Genomic DNA, 15,129 nt, shown 5'->3' on the forward strand with positions numbered 1-15,129 from the left:
TTGCCCACTTGATAATGTCCAGTCATGTTATCTTGGGGATAAAAGTAACCCACTCGAGGTTATCCAAGACTCAGCGGGTGAGCCAACCAGCTCGCCCAGTGGCAATTTCTCCAGGTAGGATTGCAAATGAGTCAAGCCGCTCGTTCGTGCTCGTAATTCGGTTCGATCAAATCTCGATTCGAGCACGGATAACATTGAACTCGAATTGAATTCGAGATCGAGCTCGAGCTTAGAAAAACTTAGCTCGTTAGATCACGAGCCGCTTGATATTTTATATATGTATACATATTATTTTTTATTTTATTAGTAAAATAATATATATCCCTAATATTTTATTATTTTAAAGAAAAAATGCCATTTTATTTATTTATTAAAAAATAAATAATTATATTTTATTTTTGAAAGCTCGAGTAGACTCGAGTTCAAACGCTATTCGACTTGAATTTGAGGTGGAACTCGAGTTTAGTGTTACATTGAGAATTCGTTGAACTCAAATTTGTAAAATTGAATCGAAACTCGATTTGATTAAATTACAATTTGAACTGAATCGATTCGTTTGCAATTCTACTTTAGTAAACTACAAGAAATGTCCAATTCGGATCTCAATAGACCTAAACAATAATTATGTTCTCAACAAAACTTGTAACGTCTATCCATATTGATCATTTTGATTCTTCAGCTGTCGACACTATTCCTAAAATAGGTGGGAAGGATAGAAAGGAAAACCAGGTCCAATACCATATCACATGGACCGACCCAAATCATATTTATTACAGATGTTGGCTGAAGATTGACAAGATTTTGGGCTTTGATCCAGTATTGTTAAATTCAGACTGGACTGACTGGTATGATCGGTCCGACTGTAAACCAGCTGTCTTTTTGAACTGATTTGTAGTACAAAATCGTTTTGGTAAAAAATTATTCAAAATCATCAAAAATCGGTTAAACTAATGACCCAATTTGACTGATTGACCCGTTTCTCAAATTTTTCTTTCTTGTTTTTTTCCAAACATAATTTGATTTACCTAAATTTTAACACTTTTATTATTAAGAGGAATAAGAAAACGCCATCCAGTTAGTGAAAATACCAAAATCACTCGTTTTCATGAATGATCTCTAAATCAATATGTTTTCATCCCTATCATCTTATCAGTTTAGTACCAGTGATTCTAGTTTGCATTAATTTGTTTTAATTTAGTTTTTCAAGGAGTTTTCGAGAATGGACATATTTTAGCTATGAATTTACATTTTTATACATAATTATTAGGTGTATATTTGATTGCAAGTCTAATATTTTTGGCAAATTTTGTATGATTAACATAATATAACCAAGAGCTTAATTTCAATGTTTCTGAAACTTATAAAATAAAAAATAATTATGACATCATGCTAACGTTAACAAATTTTTTCAAGAAAGATTCGACCGATTTGAGCAGTTAATTCTTGACATAATAGTTTAGCTGAGTCGCTATCTGATCCGAGTTTAACAACCAACAGTGCTTTGATGTAAGCTTGTTTAATGCCTATAGTTTGCAGGCATCGTGACAACTAAAATAGAGATTGAGAAATGACATTCTTTTCGTTTCGAAGATTAAATTCTAAAATTTATGTTTTTAATTTGAACACGTGTTTATTTCGTTTAGTAGACCAGTTTTTGCATTATTTACATCACTAAAAAATACAACATGAAGTGGTTCCAACCGCACTGGCAAAAAGGTTAAGACTTTTGAAGCCGAAAACGAAGTGCACCAAGGATCAATTTCTTTGACTTGATGCAAACGCACTCCACATGTTACAATTGGCCGAAGTACTAAGATATGGACCGGCTTAAAAGATAAATTGGCATACTTCTTGTTCACAGTAATATTACTGCGACATTTAGGCAATGAAGATCTTACTCTTGAGTGCTGGCTGACCTAAAAGACTGCAATCCATCCCTGATCAAGTTCAAACGGTGGCTAAAGCCCGCCTGTAGCTTTTAATTGGTTTTGAATCTACCTGTTTGTTTATACAAACTTGATAGAATTAATCAGTTCAGAGCGATAAAATCAGTCAAAATCTATCCAATGAAATGGAAATGCAACAAATGTATTCGGAAAATCAATTTCAGGCAGCCCACACCCTCCAGTGTTTTTATGGTACATGACATACTTAACCCATTTGGACTGGCATCAGCTATTTAAGCAGAAGATTGTAGCCATTTTCCACATCCTCAAACACTGCAATCTTTTCTTGGTTGATTGATAAGCTAAGAAATACTAGCAATGAAGATATCTCTACTCTTCTTGATTTCATTCCTTCCATTTTTCATTTCCACAGTCTCCTCCTTCGCTTCAGCTGCTGAACCCGAGCCGGTGCTCGATGTTGCTGGAAATGTGCTTCGAACTGACCTCTACTACTACATATTACCTGCCAATGTCCGCGGTAGGTTCAGAGGTGGAGGGCTTACATTATCCAGCATTGGCAATGACACTTGCCCAGTTGGTGCGTTTCAAGAATTGTCTGCGCAAAGAAATGGCATCCCCGTGACATTTTCGCCTGTGAAACCGAGAAATGGTGTTGTTCGTATCTCGACAGATTTAAACATCGAATTTGCTTATCCAGAAACCTGTGGCGAATCTCCAGTTTGGAGGGTTGATAATTATGTTGACCCATCGGCTGATAGTTTTGTATCCATCGGTGGAGTTGTTGGAAATCCTGGTCCTGCGACTTTAGGCAGCTGGTTCAAAATTCAAAAATTTGGCTATGACTACAAGCTTGTTTATTGTCCCACAGTCTGCAGCTATTGTGATGTTATTTGCAAAGATGTTGGCATATTGTACCAGAATGGGGAAAGACGTTTGTTTCTGATCGATTATCCACTCAGGGTCGTATTCAAGCAAGCATGATAATCGTGAGATTCGAGATCAGTTGATTTTCTTGGATGTATTCTATGTAATGCTGTAATAAGGAAATCTCCTTGGAAAATGGGGGAAAACCATGTAATAAGGAAGCATCCTAAGTGCTTTTTTCTCAAGTACTAGTTTCGTAGCATATTTGTTAGTGTTACATATCGCATGTCTCGTGCATAGTAACTCTTAGGGTTACTATAACTTTATCCCCTTAATATTCTATGTCATTATCAATTTTTCCATTAATGTTATCTTTTAGTTACTTTATCTCCAAAACTAACGGTCAAATCTAACAGACTTTGTTAATTAAAGTGAAAAGACATGTTTAACCCTTAAAGTTATTATCAATTTACCCACATAAACTATAGTATCATTATCAATTTATCTCATAGAATTATTTTTTAGGCAATTTATCCCACCATTAAACCAACTTAATAAGTTAAAAAATGTTAGAAGAAAGTATCCCCTTTTTGTATAATAAAAATAATAAAAAATTTAGAGTAACTCTTCACCTTTTTAGTATCAAGAAAACAATCAAATGTATTAATCTCTTTCTTCTTGATAATTTTATTAATATTAATGAATAGACAGATAGGGAGGGGGAAGAGAGAGAGAGAGAGCTCAATTCTTTGTAATTTTTAAAAAATATAAAATTAAATAGTTTTGTTATTTTAAAATTATTTCACTTTTCTATTTACCACCAAATTCCAATCCTAATCCCAACAACTTTAAAGTAATACGATAATATTAGACTCTTCTTTTTTTTTTTCTTTTTTTTTAAATCTAATTTTTTGCCTCCTTCTTTCCTACCTCTTTTTCTTTTTCTAGTATTAATAGGTGTGAAAAAAGAAATTTGAGAAATCCTTTTATTTTTATGTTTTTGGATCTCTTAAGGTGAAAAAAGGAAGGATAATCATTCCAGTTTTTTTGAAAATCATAAGGGGGTTATATGGTAAAGTATTAAACTATAAGGGGGTTATATGGTAAAATATAAAAATCATAGGGGGTTAATGTGTCATGTATTTATAAGGGTAATTTCGACATTTTTAGAAGTTCCGTTACGAGTGACTATTTCCGTTACTTTGACACTTTAATCCAAACCATGAGGGGGTTATGTATAGGTTTTAAAATCATAGTGGAGTTATGTAAAAAAAGGGTAAACCACAGGGGGGTAAAATGTAATTTACCCTTTTAATTATATATATAAAAGGGTAAATATATTTAATTTTTTTTACCACACTAGTTAGATTAACGATGAAGTGAAATGCCTAGAAAATTATGTTAGGAATTGAAGCGATTATATCATTATAATTTAAAGGGATACAATAATAATAACAATGTAGTGATGCTATAGAACAAAAGGATATTTTGTCCAAAACTTCTTAATATGTTGAGTTGGATTACTTATGGAGGTGAAGTAACTAAAAGATAACGTTAGGGAATAAACTGATAGTAGTGATATAGTTTAAGGTGTAAAGTGACAACAACCCTAACTCTTGTTAGCTAGTTACTTTTTAACGATAAATAAAGCGAGTGAAATATATTCTACATCTTTGATTTCGCTTCAAATTTTTCCACAAAGTAAAAGTATTCAAGGAAAGAGTTCTGCTTCCCATAACACGTGCAGGACAATAAATGCAGTAGTAGATACAAATAGAAGTTCTCGATTTTATAGCAAAAGTACCATGTTATTTCTTCACACTATTTAATTCTTGTAGTTTTCATTTTTTTTTCTTTTTTTTTTCCACTTAAAGAGTGAATTTCACTTGCCTTCTTGAACACTAGTTAGTGTATATAATATCAATGTAAGAAAGATTAATTCTTTATACAAATGTTGTGAGAAGACCTGATTTACGACGAAAGCCTAGTAATGTCGTCTGAGGAGGTAGCATTCTATTTGAGCACTTTTGTTATTTTAAATTATTTCACTTTTCTATTTACCATCAAATTCCAATCCTAATTCCAACAACTTTAAAGTAATACGATAATATTAGACTCTTCTTTTTTTTTTCTTTTTTTTGTAAAATCTAATTTTTTGATTCCATTTTAGAATCAGGAATAAGAGATGAAGTTAGCCTGCAGCACAAACCGTTGAGAGAGATTGAGAAATTAAACATCAAACACTAAAATATGTAGTGGTCAAATTTAGCTTAAAATTACTTCAAAAACAATAATGAAGCAATTCCAACCCACACCAAGGACCTCCACGCCCCCCCCCCTACCGGGGGTTCCCCAAAAAAAAAAAGAAAAAGAAAGAAAGAAAGAGTAAAGCAGTAAGTTGTGAAGCCGAAAAACATGCACCAAGGGCCAACTTCTTTGACTAAATGCAGCTCCTTGGGACGCGTTCCACAGTACTATTGGCTGAAGTGCTAAGATTTGGACCAGTTTAAAAGATAGATTTGCATATTATTACTTAAATAATTACACAAGAATATTACTCCAATTGACTTTAGGCCAGCGAAGATGTTAATCCTGAGTACGTACTTGTGGCTGACCTGAAGAAGTATAAAAAATGATCCTGAAGAAGTTAAAACAGCAGTTAAAGCCCGCCCGTAGCTTTGCATTGTTTCGAATCTACCTGTTTCTTTGACAAATTGGACAGAATTCATTAGCTTAAAGCAATAAAACGAGATAAATTGCGTCCAATCAAAACTGGAATGGAAGAAACTGTGTTCGGAAAATCAGTTTCAGGCAGCCCACAGCTCCATTGTCGTAGATACCGTACATGCAACCTGAATTTTTTTTTGAACAGGCAGTAGCTATATAAGCAGAAGGTAGGAGCCATTTTCTACATCATCAAACACTCAAATCATTACTTGTTAAGTGATAAGCTAAGAAGTGCTACTAATGGTGAAGGCATCACTACTCTTTATCCTTTCATTCCTTGTCTTTTCCATTTCCGTTTCCACAAACTCCTCCTTTACTTCAGCTGCTGGAGCACCCGAGCCAGTGCGCGATGTAGCTGGAAAGATGCTGCGAACTGACCGCCACTACTACATATTACCAGCAGCCAATGTCTTTGACAAATTCAGAGGCGGAGGTCTTACACTATCCGGCATTGGCAAGAACACTTGCCCAGCGGCTGTGTTTCAAGAAACGTCTGAGCAAAAAAATGGCATCCCCTTGGCATTTTTGCCTGTGAACCCGAAAAAAGGTGTGGTTCGAGTCTCCACAGATTTAAACATCAAATTTGCTTATCCAGAAACCTGTGGCCAATCTCCAGTTTGGAGCATTGATAATTATGTTTATCCATCCGGTGACAGCTTTGTCAACATCGGTGGCGTTGTTGGAAATCCTGGTCCTAAGACTTTAAGCAGCTGGTTCAAGATTGAAAAATTTGGTTATCAGGATTACAAGCTCGTTTATTGTCCCGCGGTATGCAGCTATTGTAAAGTTATTTGCAAAGATGTTGGCATAGAGTACCAGAATGGCAAAAGACGTTTGCATCTCACAACTGATTATCCACTCAGGGTCGTATTCAAGAAGGCATAAAGATGAGATTTTAGGTATAAAACACAGGAGATAAAGAAGCCTCCCTGGAAAAATGGGAAAAACCATGTAATAAGAAAGCATTCAAGTGCTTTTGTTGATGTATAAAATATGCAAGTAAACCATCTGAAGTTGCTTGCTCTTCCTTGTTTCTTAAATTCATAATAAGGCAATAATTGTAACTACAGAAAATGTCCAAAATTTTGAATTACTCGGGTGCCTTTTAGAAATTAAATATATAGTGGGAAGCATTGAAGCAAAAAAAAGAAAAGTTGGTTAGGAAACCCAGTAACTATCATCTTCCAACAGGTCATGGCCTCATGGGCCCATTCTTTATTCTTCGTAAGGTTGACAATATGGAATCAAGAAGGGTTAATTTCAGAAACCTCTCGTGAAGTTTCTAACAATTTCACTGGCATTCCTTGAGTTATGAAAAGTTATACTGATCTCCTTTAGTAGAATAAAAGACTCATTTGCTCACATCACTTAGCTTGAAATTACTCATATACCCCAACATATTATCTTAGATTAGAAATAGAATCTAAGAATTAAGTAATTAAGGCACAAATCAACTAATTAACAGAATTATCTGCTAACAGCATAAATAGTATTGTGGAAGATATAAAATGCTGCGAATTTGCTACACCAATTGGCTCAATTTTGTGATTGACTGGATTTGACATAACCAAATTTCAATCATATACAAGAAAGGCTCGGGCAAAATGAAAGAAGCACAGAGGAGAGAAATAGAAAAACAAGTATGTTCTTAAGGATTTTTTCCCTTGGTTTAAAAACTAAAGAGATGGTCTTTTCATTAGAGTAATTTCGTGGAAGTGGTTGAGAAAAGTGGTAGAAGAAAAGGAAAATTAGAAATTCTTTTCTATGCAAAATCACAAAAGGCAAGCCCTAAATCAGTTAAACAATCTCTACTATTTTTTAGTTTAATATTTAAAAGTTATAATCTTAGTTAAAAACCATAAGAGAGTTTGGCTCTGAGTAATCATGATCCTTTCAAACACCCTTTTTCTCCGAGTAGCTCCGAGTAATCTACTATCCAAACAGCCTATTCTATTTCCAGAATAGCAAGAGAGTTTGGCTCTGAGTGATCATGATCCTTTCAAGGTTGCATTCAAGAAGGCGTGATGGATTGATCATTGAATGCGGAAAAACGGCATATGCACCCAAGAGATGTTGTCACAATTGATGCTTTGTGGTTTAGTTTTTGAGGTTTTTGAAGCATGATTTTGTTACTTTTACCTGGTTTTCTTGTCAAATAATATCTTGGGAAAATTATTGTACTATTCGGCCATTTCTTATTTAGAAATTAAAATGTAGTAGGAAGTATTGATTGAAGCTAAAAAAGTCGGTAGGAAATCCACTAACTATTCCATCTTAGCTTACAACAGTAAAAGGCATATATATTCGTTATCCTTCATAACGTTGACTTGCTACACAATTTGCTCTTGATACAATTATAACAAACCTTATTGGCTATTGCAACTTGCAAATGCATACCCAATTATGTCTAATTTGGGGGATGAAAATTTTTAATATTTAAAAGTTTGTTTTATTTTCTGAGATTTAAATTTCTGCCATCAAGTGTAGCATGTCTGCTTAGGATGCTAGATTCTGGTGATGAAATTAACTGTGATTAATATCATCTCGCTATGAAAAAGGTGCTTTTGCAGAATTGAAAAGCTAGTTAATTTGCAACTCAAAAAGATAAAGTGGAATACCATTTGAAGAATTACATGACCTATAAATGCTCAAGTTACGCATCCTTTTCTTTTGGTTGACTTGACTCCTACCATGGGATATTTCGTCAAAAAAAAATTTTTTTTTTTGTTTTCCCGGTACTTGTATGAATGAGGAATAAAGGAATGAAGGGCTTCTAAGAACTTTCTCTGTTTCAAAAGGCATTTATCCAACCCAATCCATACGGTGTTATGGCAACTATCGCAATTGCCCAGTCTTTCAACTAAGAATTTTTTTTGGGATAATTTCAGAAACCTTCCTTGAGATTTCTGACAATTTTACTCAGCTTCCCCCAATTTTAAAAAATTATACTGACCTTCATTGCTTTTACTATTTAAGTAACATTATAGACCCATTAGGCTAGAATTATACTTAAGTGTCATAAAATACCCTTGTGCAATATCATAACATCAAAAGAAAGTGAAAGAAGATTTAGTGATCAATTTAACCAAAAAAAAAGTAACCAACACTTTTATCCAAATTTGCTATGCTTTCACGATAATTGTAAACCCAAAATCTCATCAACCGTTCAAGCAAACTCCAATTTAATTCCCAAATTCTATCAATTTTGGTATCACTAAAATTCCAAATTTTACCAAAATCGTATTCCAACTTAATCCCCAAATTCTATCAATTTTGGCATCATCAAAATCCCAAATTCTACCCGAATCACTTTACAAATAGACCATAACCACCACCAACAACTAAAATACTTTCAAAAGTTTCTTGCCCCAAATTAACACTATATGTTGTTTATTGGCTAATCTCACACCTCAAATTATGAATCCAACACCTATCGCATATCACCTTCCTTGAATAAAAGATCTGGCCAACCACTATTGATGTTTATACCAAAAGTAACCCCATACTCCAATGGCGTTAGGAATAGAGAAACTAATCTTTATGACAAACCACCACCAATACTTGTAAATCAAACAAAAATCAAACTAAATGATCTAGTGCGTAATAGACATAATAGCATAACTCAGAGTCATCCCTTTTTCTCTTCCAACCATAGCCCATCAATTTCATTTTTTTTCTCTCTCTCACAACCATCTTCATCATCTCCGCTAATTTGACCATGAAATTTTCATTTGCTCCCTCAATTTATAATTTGGAAATTTTGATTCTTTAATAGATGCAAATAATTATACGAGAAGAAATAAACAATGAGGTTGATAGTTAAGTACTACGAAAAAAGAGAAATAGACAAGAAATAAACACTTCGGGTAGGTTTGTATGGTATTGTAGTTGATGAGTGGAAGAGATTATGGGGTTATCGATAGGAAGGAGAGAATCATAAGAGGTAGAAAAAAAGGGAGGGAAAGAGAAAAGAAACTGTAGTTAATAAAAGTAGGATTGGAGATGATGACGAGTTATTGTAGGTTTTTATATTTTCTTTTACTTTTGGTTTGGTTTTTGTATCCCACATATGTAGTAAATTATCTATTAAGTAGAGGGTATTGTAGTCATTTTATTGAACCAAGGGAGGTTAGTGTAATTTTCTAAAATTGGGAAGAGCTAAGTGAAATTGTTAAAAACCTCAAGGGAGGTTTCTGAAATTATCCCTTTTTTATAATAAAATGGAAGAATTTTTAATAACACTTATTCAACTAAGAATTTGAAAAGCCAAACATGCATTTCTCTATTATTCAAAGTAAACACGGGAGAAGTCAAGCATAAGCCAAGTATACGGTGAGAAACAAGCACGCGTCAACCAGCTGAAAAATAAAGATCACCGCAGATCACGGCCAAACAGAGAATTCACATAATATGATGAAGAAAGAGATTGTCTATCCTAAATTGGGTCAGTTTGTACTTTGAGCAAAGGCAAACCTTGCTTCCGTATATTCTTTATGCAAGCTCATAAGCCAGAACAACCAGCTTAAGTCAAGCAATGATGGTTGTAGAGCAGAGATTATGTTTTGCCTTTTTTTCTTGCTAGTCTGCTTCTGTCGTCCTCATCATCTCTGAATGATCCGAAAAAGAAATTATATTGCAACTGCCCATCTTCCCGCTTCGTGGGTTAACCATGCCTCTGGGGCCGTGTTGCTCATTGGCACGGGTACAGTGGTTGGGCGTGATGGGCAATTAAAGGTATGCCAGTGGGGATCTGTGGGATTTACGGAGGTAATTGATCTTTTGAACAGATATGCCGATGATTGTGGATACCCTATGGTGTGTGGCAACTATGGGGGTCTGTACGAAGGGGCAATGTGGTTGTATTGAAGCAACAAATGCCCACGAGAGCCAAATAAATTTCAGACAACCAGAACTTGGATGTTCTCTGTTCACTCCAATTTCTTGTGATCACGTCCACGATCATAGTCTTTTGGAGCTAAAGAATGCATCATACTTTGCATTTCAAACTAGTTTTGCAGTTAAAAGTGGCTTGGACAAAATGCACACCATCATGGAGGACTGCAAAAGTAGGTGTCAACGTAACTGTTCATGCAAAGCAGCTGTGTTTTCCTATACAGATCCGCGGCTTAAACATTTAAGAAGCAACGGAAGTTGCTTATTGCTAAATGAAGTTTTTCCTATCATTAAAAATGAGAATTTTGGCTGATCAGCTTATAATACAACTCTTCTTGTTAAGGCACAAAATGCTTCTGTCAAAGCATCAAGGCGTAAAACAGTTATACTGGCCTCTACATTTGGGGCCTTTTTTTTGGGGTGATATGCGTTTAATCGGCTCTTGCCTGGTTTTTTTTAAGCAAAAATTTTAGGGTATCCGAAGAAATTGAGGGGGACTTTTTGAACAAGTTATCAGGAATGCCTGCTAGATATTCTCGTGAGAACTTGAAAGCAATGTCAGAAGATTTTAGCAAAAAACTTGGGGAAGTTGGATTTGGTTCTGTTTATGAAGGGGCACTAAGTAATGGCCCGAAGATAACAGTCAAGTGTCTTGATGGTTTGTCTTGATAGCAGTCAAGCAGTCGTTTATGAAGGGGCACTATTAGACCGTACACTTTCTTTCTTCATTTTCCCCAATTCTTCTACGTCTGCATAGCATGTTAAGGGAATGGTGAGAATATGACCAAGCTGGTACAAACTTGTGGTGCTAGATTTTGCTGCTGAGTCCACGAACTTGAACTTAATTTCAGAAGGCTGATCATAATTCGATAACTCTTGGGCAATATTTAACAAATTTTGTTGAGCCACTCACTCTATTATTGATCATCTAAGTGTACATCAAATGTCGTTGTATGCTGCTGCCACTGGAATACTAAAATAATGCTAGTTACTGGTAGTTGTCTAAGTTACTCACCATTAGCGACAATTTTGATCCTTTAACATCTTTTCGGATTCCATTAAAATAATAATTATAAATTCTATGTAAGTTTTTTAATTAAAATGGTAAGTTTGTTCACTAAATTTGTAGTAACTTTAATCATTCATCAAATTTACCAATTTATTTGTAAAAATTATCATTTTTTAACAAAAGCTTACCGTTATTTGAATTAAACTTACAAATTATAATTGTTGTAGCTTTCGTAAGTAAAATGGTAAGTTTGCGAAATAAAGTAGTAAGTTTGGACAATTCATTAATTTACCATTTTATTTGTAAAACTTACCATTTTTTCAACAAAAACTCACCATTATTTGAGTTAAACTTACTAATTATAATTGTTGTAACTTTCTTAAGTAAAATGGTAAGTTTGTGAAATAAAACAGTAAGTTGGAACAATTCACCAATTTACCATTTTATTTGTAAAACTTACCATTTTTCAACAAAAACTTACCATTATTTGAATTAAACTTACTAATTTTAAAGTACTAAGTTTCGTTGGAGAAGTAGTAATGTTCGGTATTTAAAGAGAAAATTTATATCACATTTATAAGTTACCAATTTTATTACCAAATTCACCATATTACCATCTGATGTTGTAAGGCCTGGTGCAACCCAATGAGTACAAATAATTTCACAATGATGCACAAAGATATATCAAATTTAAGCACAATAAAGAAAACTTAATTACAGAGAAAAGATAAGAAATGCAAACCAAATATCAATCCAATAGCCTCTTCAATAGATGGCGATGCTAACCAAGATGTACAAGTGAATGCTCACTCCTTCCTCACCCCAAACACACTTTGGTTGAACCAAGGAGTTTTACAACTATTCTAGTTAACCCTCAACAACTTACACTTGAAAGATCACTCACCCAATTAAGAACTATTTTATACAAATGAGACAACCTTCACCAAGGTTTTACCACTTCAAGTGATAGGTTCACCTTTACCAAGGTTTTACTCCTCCTAGAGAGTAACTTTCACTTCAGCAACCTCACAACCCAACTTTCCCAACCCCTTATACAACCAACAAAGAATCTTACTATTCAAAAATCTCACTTGTAAGCTTGTATTTTGTGTTGGTAAAAGTCCCTAGTCTTCTTGTGCTTTGGAGTATTTATAGAAGGTGAGAAATAACTCCAAAAGGCTCTCCAACGGTCAAATATTAAATGCTGTCAAAACTAGCCGTTGGCCTGTTGGACGTCCGAACCACCTGTCGGACGTCCGAACCCTGCGTCCAAACCACCTGTCGGACGTCCGAACCCTGCGTCCGAACGTCGTCAGAGAGTCATCAAATCTTTGCGAAATTTCTCGGACGTCCGATGCGATTGATATGCGTCCGAGGCGTGCGTCCGATCCTTCCGGACGTCTGATGCTTCCTCACGAGCGTCCGACAGAGTTTCCTTCTTGATGTTTTTCATCCTTTCGGACGTCCAATAGCTTCCTTTCGGACGTCCGACATGAGTGCCCTGTTTTTGTTTCTTCTTTTGTGCCACAAGAATCTGTTCTAACAAATTGCTCACATAAAAACATTAGCCCAAATCTACATTTTGGTTTGTAAATCATCAAAACCAAGGATTGATCAACCAAGGTCAACAATCTCCCCCTTTTTGATGATGACAAACAAAATGAAGATTTCTTTTATCAAATAAGTTCAAATAAAGCTCCCCCTTAGAAAGTGCCAACATACAAAGAAATTTCAATAAATCCTACTCCCCCTTTTGGCATCAATCAAAAAAACAAACTCCCCCTTTATTTTTCAAATCAAAACCATATTGAATATCAAAATTTTCAAATGTACTTACAACCATTTAGCACTTCTTGGATCAAATCTTCATGATGTACCTAAATATGAGAAATTTCATTTGGTACCCTTTCTTTATAGGGTTCTTGGGAGTTAATACGACATGATCTAGCAATCCACATGGATTTCATGCCTTTTCTCATATTTTTCTTTACATAGCAATCATTTTGCATATGTCCAAATTTGCAACAAAAGTGACACATGATAGAAGTATTTTGCACATAGGTGGATTTAATGCAACTAATTTTCTTATTTCTTATCATAGCAAACTTATTTGTGCCTTGAAAAGATTTGCTTTCTTTTGTTTGAGAAAACTTTTGTTTTTCATTTTGGAGAAACTCATTCAAGTCATTAATTCTTTTTTTTAACAAATTTTGTTCCTCCAACATTTTTTCATAAAACTTTGTTTTCTCTTCCAACTTCCTTTTCAAATTATTTTTGCAATCAAAAATATTTTTTTGATTTTTTAAATCATCATTTTCCATTCTCAAACATTTGTTTTCTTGAAAAAGTTTGGAGTTTTCTTCCAACAAATCATTTATTTTTGTTTTCAAATCTTTATTTTTAGCATAAGATTTTCTCAAACTTTTATGCATTTTAATCATAAGAATTTTCACATCATCATCTTCATTATTTTCATCACAAGAAGAGTGATAAGAATTTACCTCATCTTCTCCAAAGGCCATTAGTGCCATTTGTGCCAACTCTTCTTTTTCTCTTTTTGAATTGCATTCATCCCATGTAATTTTGCAATCTCCTCTTGAACTTCTCTTGTTGAAGATCTTCTTGAAACTTTTGATGTGAGGAGTTATATCATTGTCCACTTCCATGTTTTCATTACCCATGAAGGATGGGTTATCCCCCACTTGAGATGCTTTAAAAGCTATGCCTCTCTTATACATTCTTGCATTTTCTTCCTCTTGCACTTTGAATTTCAGTTTTAATTCATAAGAGGTTAGGGTATCCACAAGAGATTCAATGGACATAGAATTTAAATCATTTGCCTCTTCTATAGCATTTATTTTGTTTTCCCATTCTTTTGGCAAGGCATTCAAAATCTTTCTATTTTTCTCACCCAAAGAATATTCTTTTCCAAGCAATTTAAGATCTTGAATAATGTCACAAAATCTACTACACATCTTATCAACATTTTCAAGAGGATGCATTTTGAAAAATTCACATTGAGAAACAAGTAAAGATGATAGGGTGTTAATTGTTGGTTATTTTATTATTAATTTCCCTTTTTATCCTTGCCAAATATTGCTTAATTGTTAAATATATATTTATATTTGGTATTTGAATCTCATTTCAGGAATGGAGCAGAAAACTACAAAAATGAGGGACTTTTTGGAAATAATTGAGACTTCAAATAAGCCACAGACTTGGCCCACATGGTGATATACGTGGACTGCATTTCTTTTGCTAATTGGGAGTGTCTTGAGTACTTAAGAGTCCTAAGAGCAATGAAAGACGAAAAAGAGGAGGAAACATCAAGAGGCATTGCCTTTTGTACTTTGATTTGGAATCTGCGGCGGGGACCACGGGAAAGCATTGAGTCATTTTCAGCTTTGGAAGGAAAGAAACGTAGGGAGTTTTGAGAGTTGTTTTTGTTCTTTATTCGTGGGGACCACTGGATAGATAGCTTTAGTCATTTCCTTTGGCTATATAAGGACAATCGTAAGAAAGGCTACGAGGACCTTTTTTTTAGCATAGTTTAGTTTTTATTCTTCCGCATGGTTGTTCTCCATTAATGGAGGACTAACCTCTCAATTCTAGTCAAGGGGACAACTGAAGATTTGGTTCAACAATTACTGTGAGATCTAATTTATTTTAATTGCTTCCTTAATTTATTGGTATTTATATGTTTCCTGCTTTTAATTGCTATAGATCGTG

General features: G+C 34.3%; 1 protein-coding gene across 1 annotated transcript; it reads left to right on the forward strand.

Annotated features, from left to right (window-relative positions):
• The first annotated feature begins 5,708 nt into the window (after positions 1 to 5,708).
• On the forward strand, positions 5,709 to 6,492 carry LOC113738858 (kunitz trypsin inhibitor 5-like). The gene has a single exon (XM_027266136.2). It carries the CDS (start codon positions 5,739 to 5,741, stop codon positions 6,381 to 6,383), a length of 645 nt encoding a protein of 214 aa, XP_027121937.1. The 5' UTR covers positions 5,709 to 5,738; the 3' UTR covers positions 6,384 to 6,492.
• Positions 6,493 to 15,129: the final 8,637 nt, after the last annotated feature.

Source organism: Coffea arabica, chromosome 4c, assembly GCF_036785885.1.
Source record: "Coffea arabica cultivar ET-39 chromosome 4c, Coffea Arabica ET-39 HiFi, whole genome shotgun sequence".
NCBI lineage: Eukaryota > Viridiplantae > Streptophyta > Magnoliopsida > Gentianales > Rubiaceae > Coffea > Coffea arabica.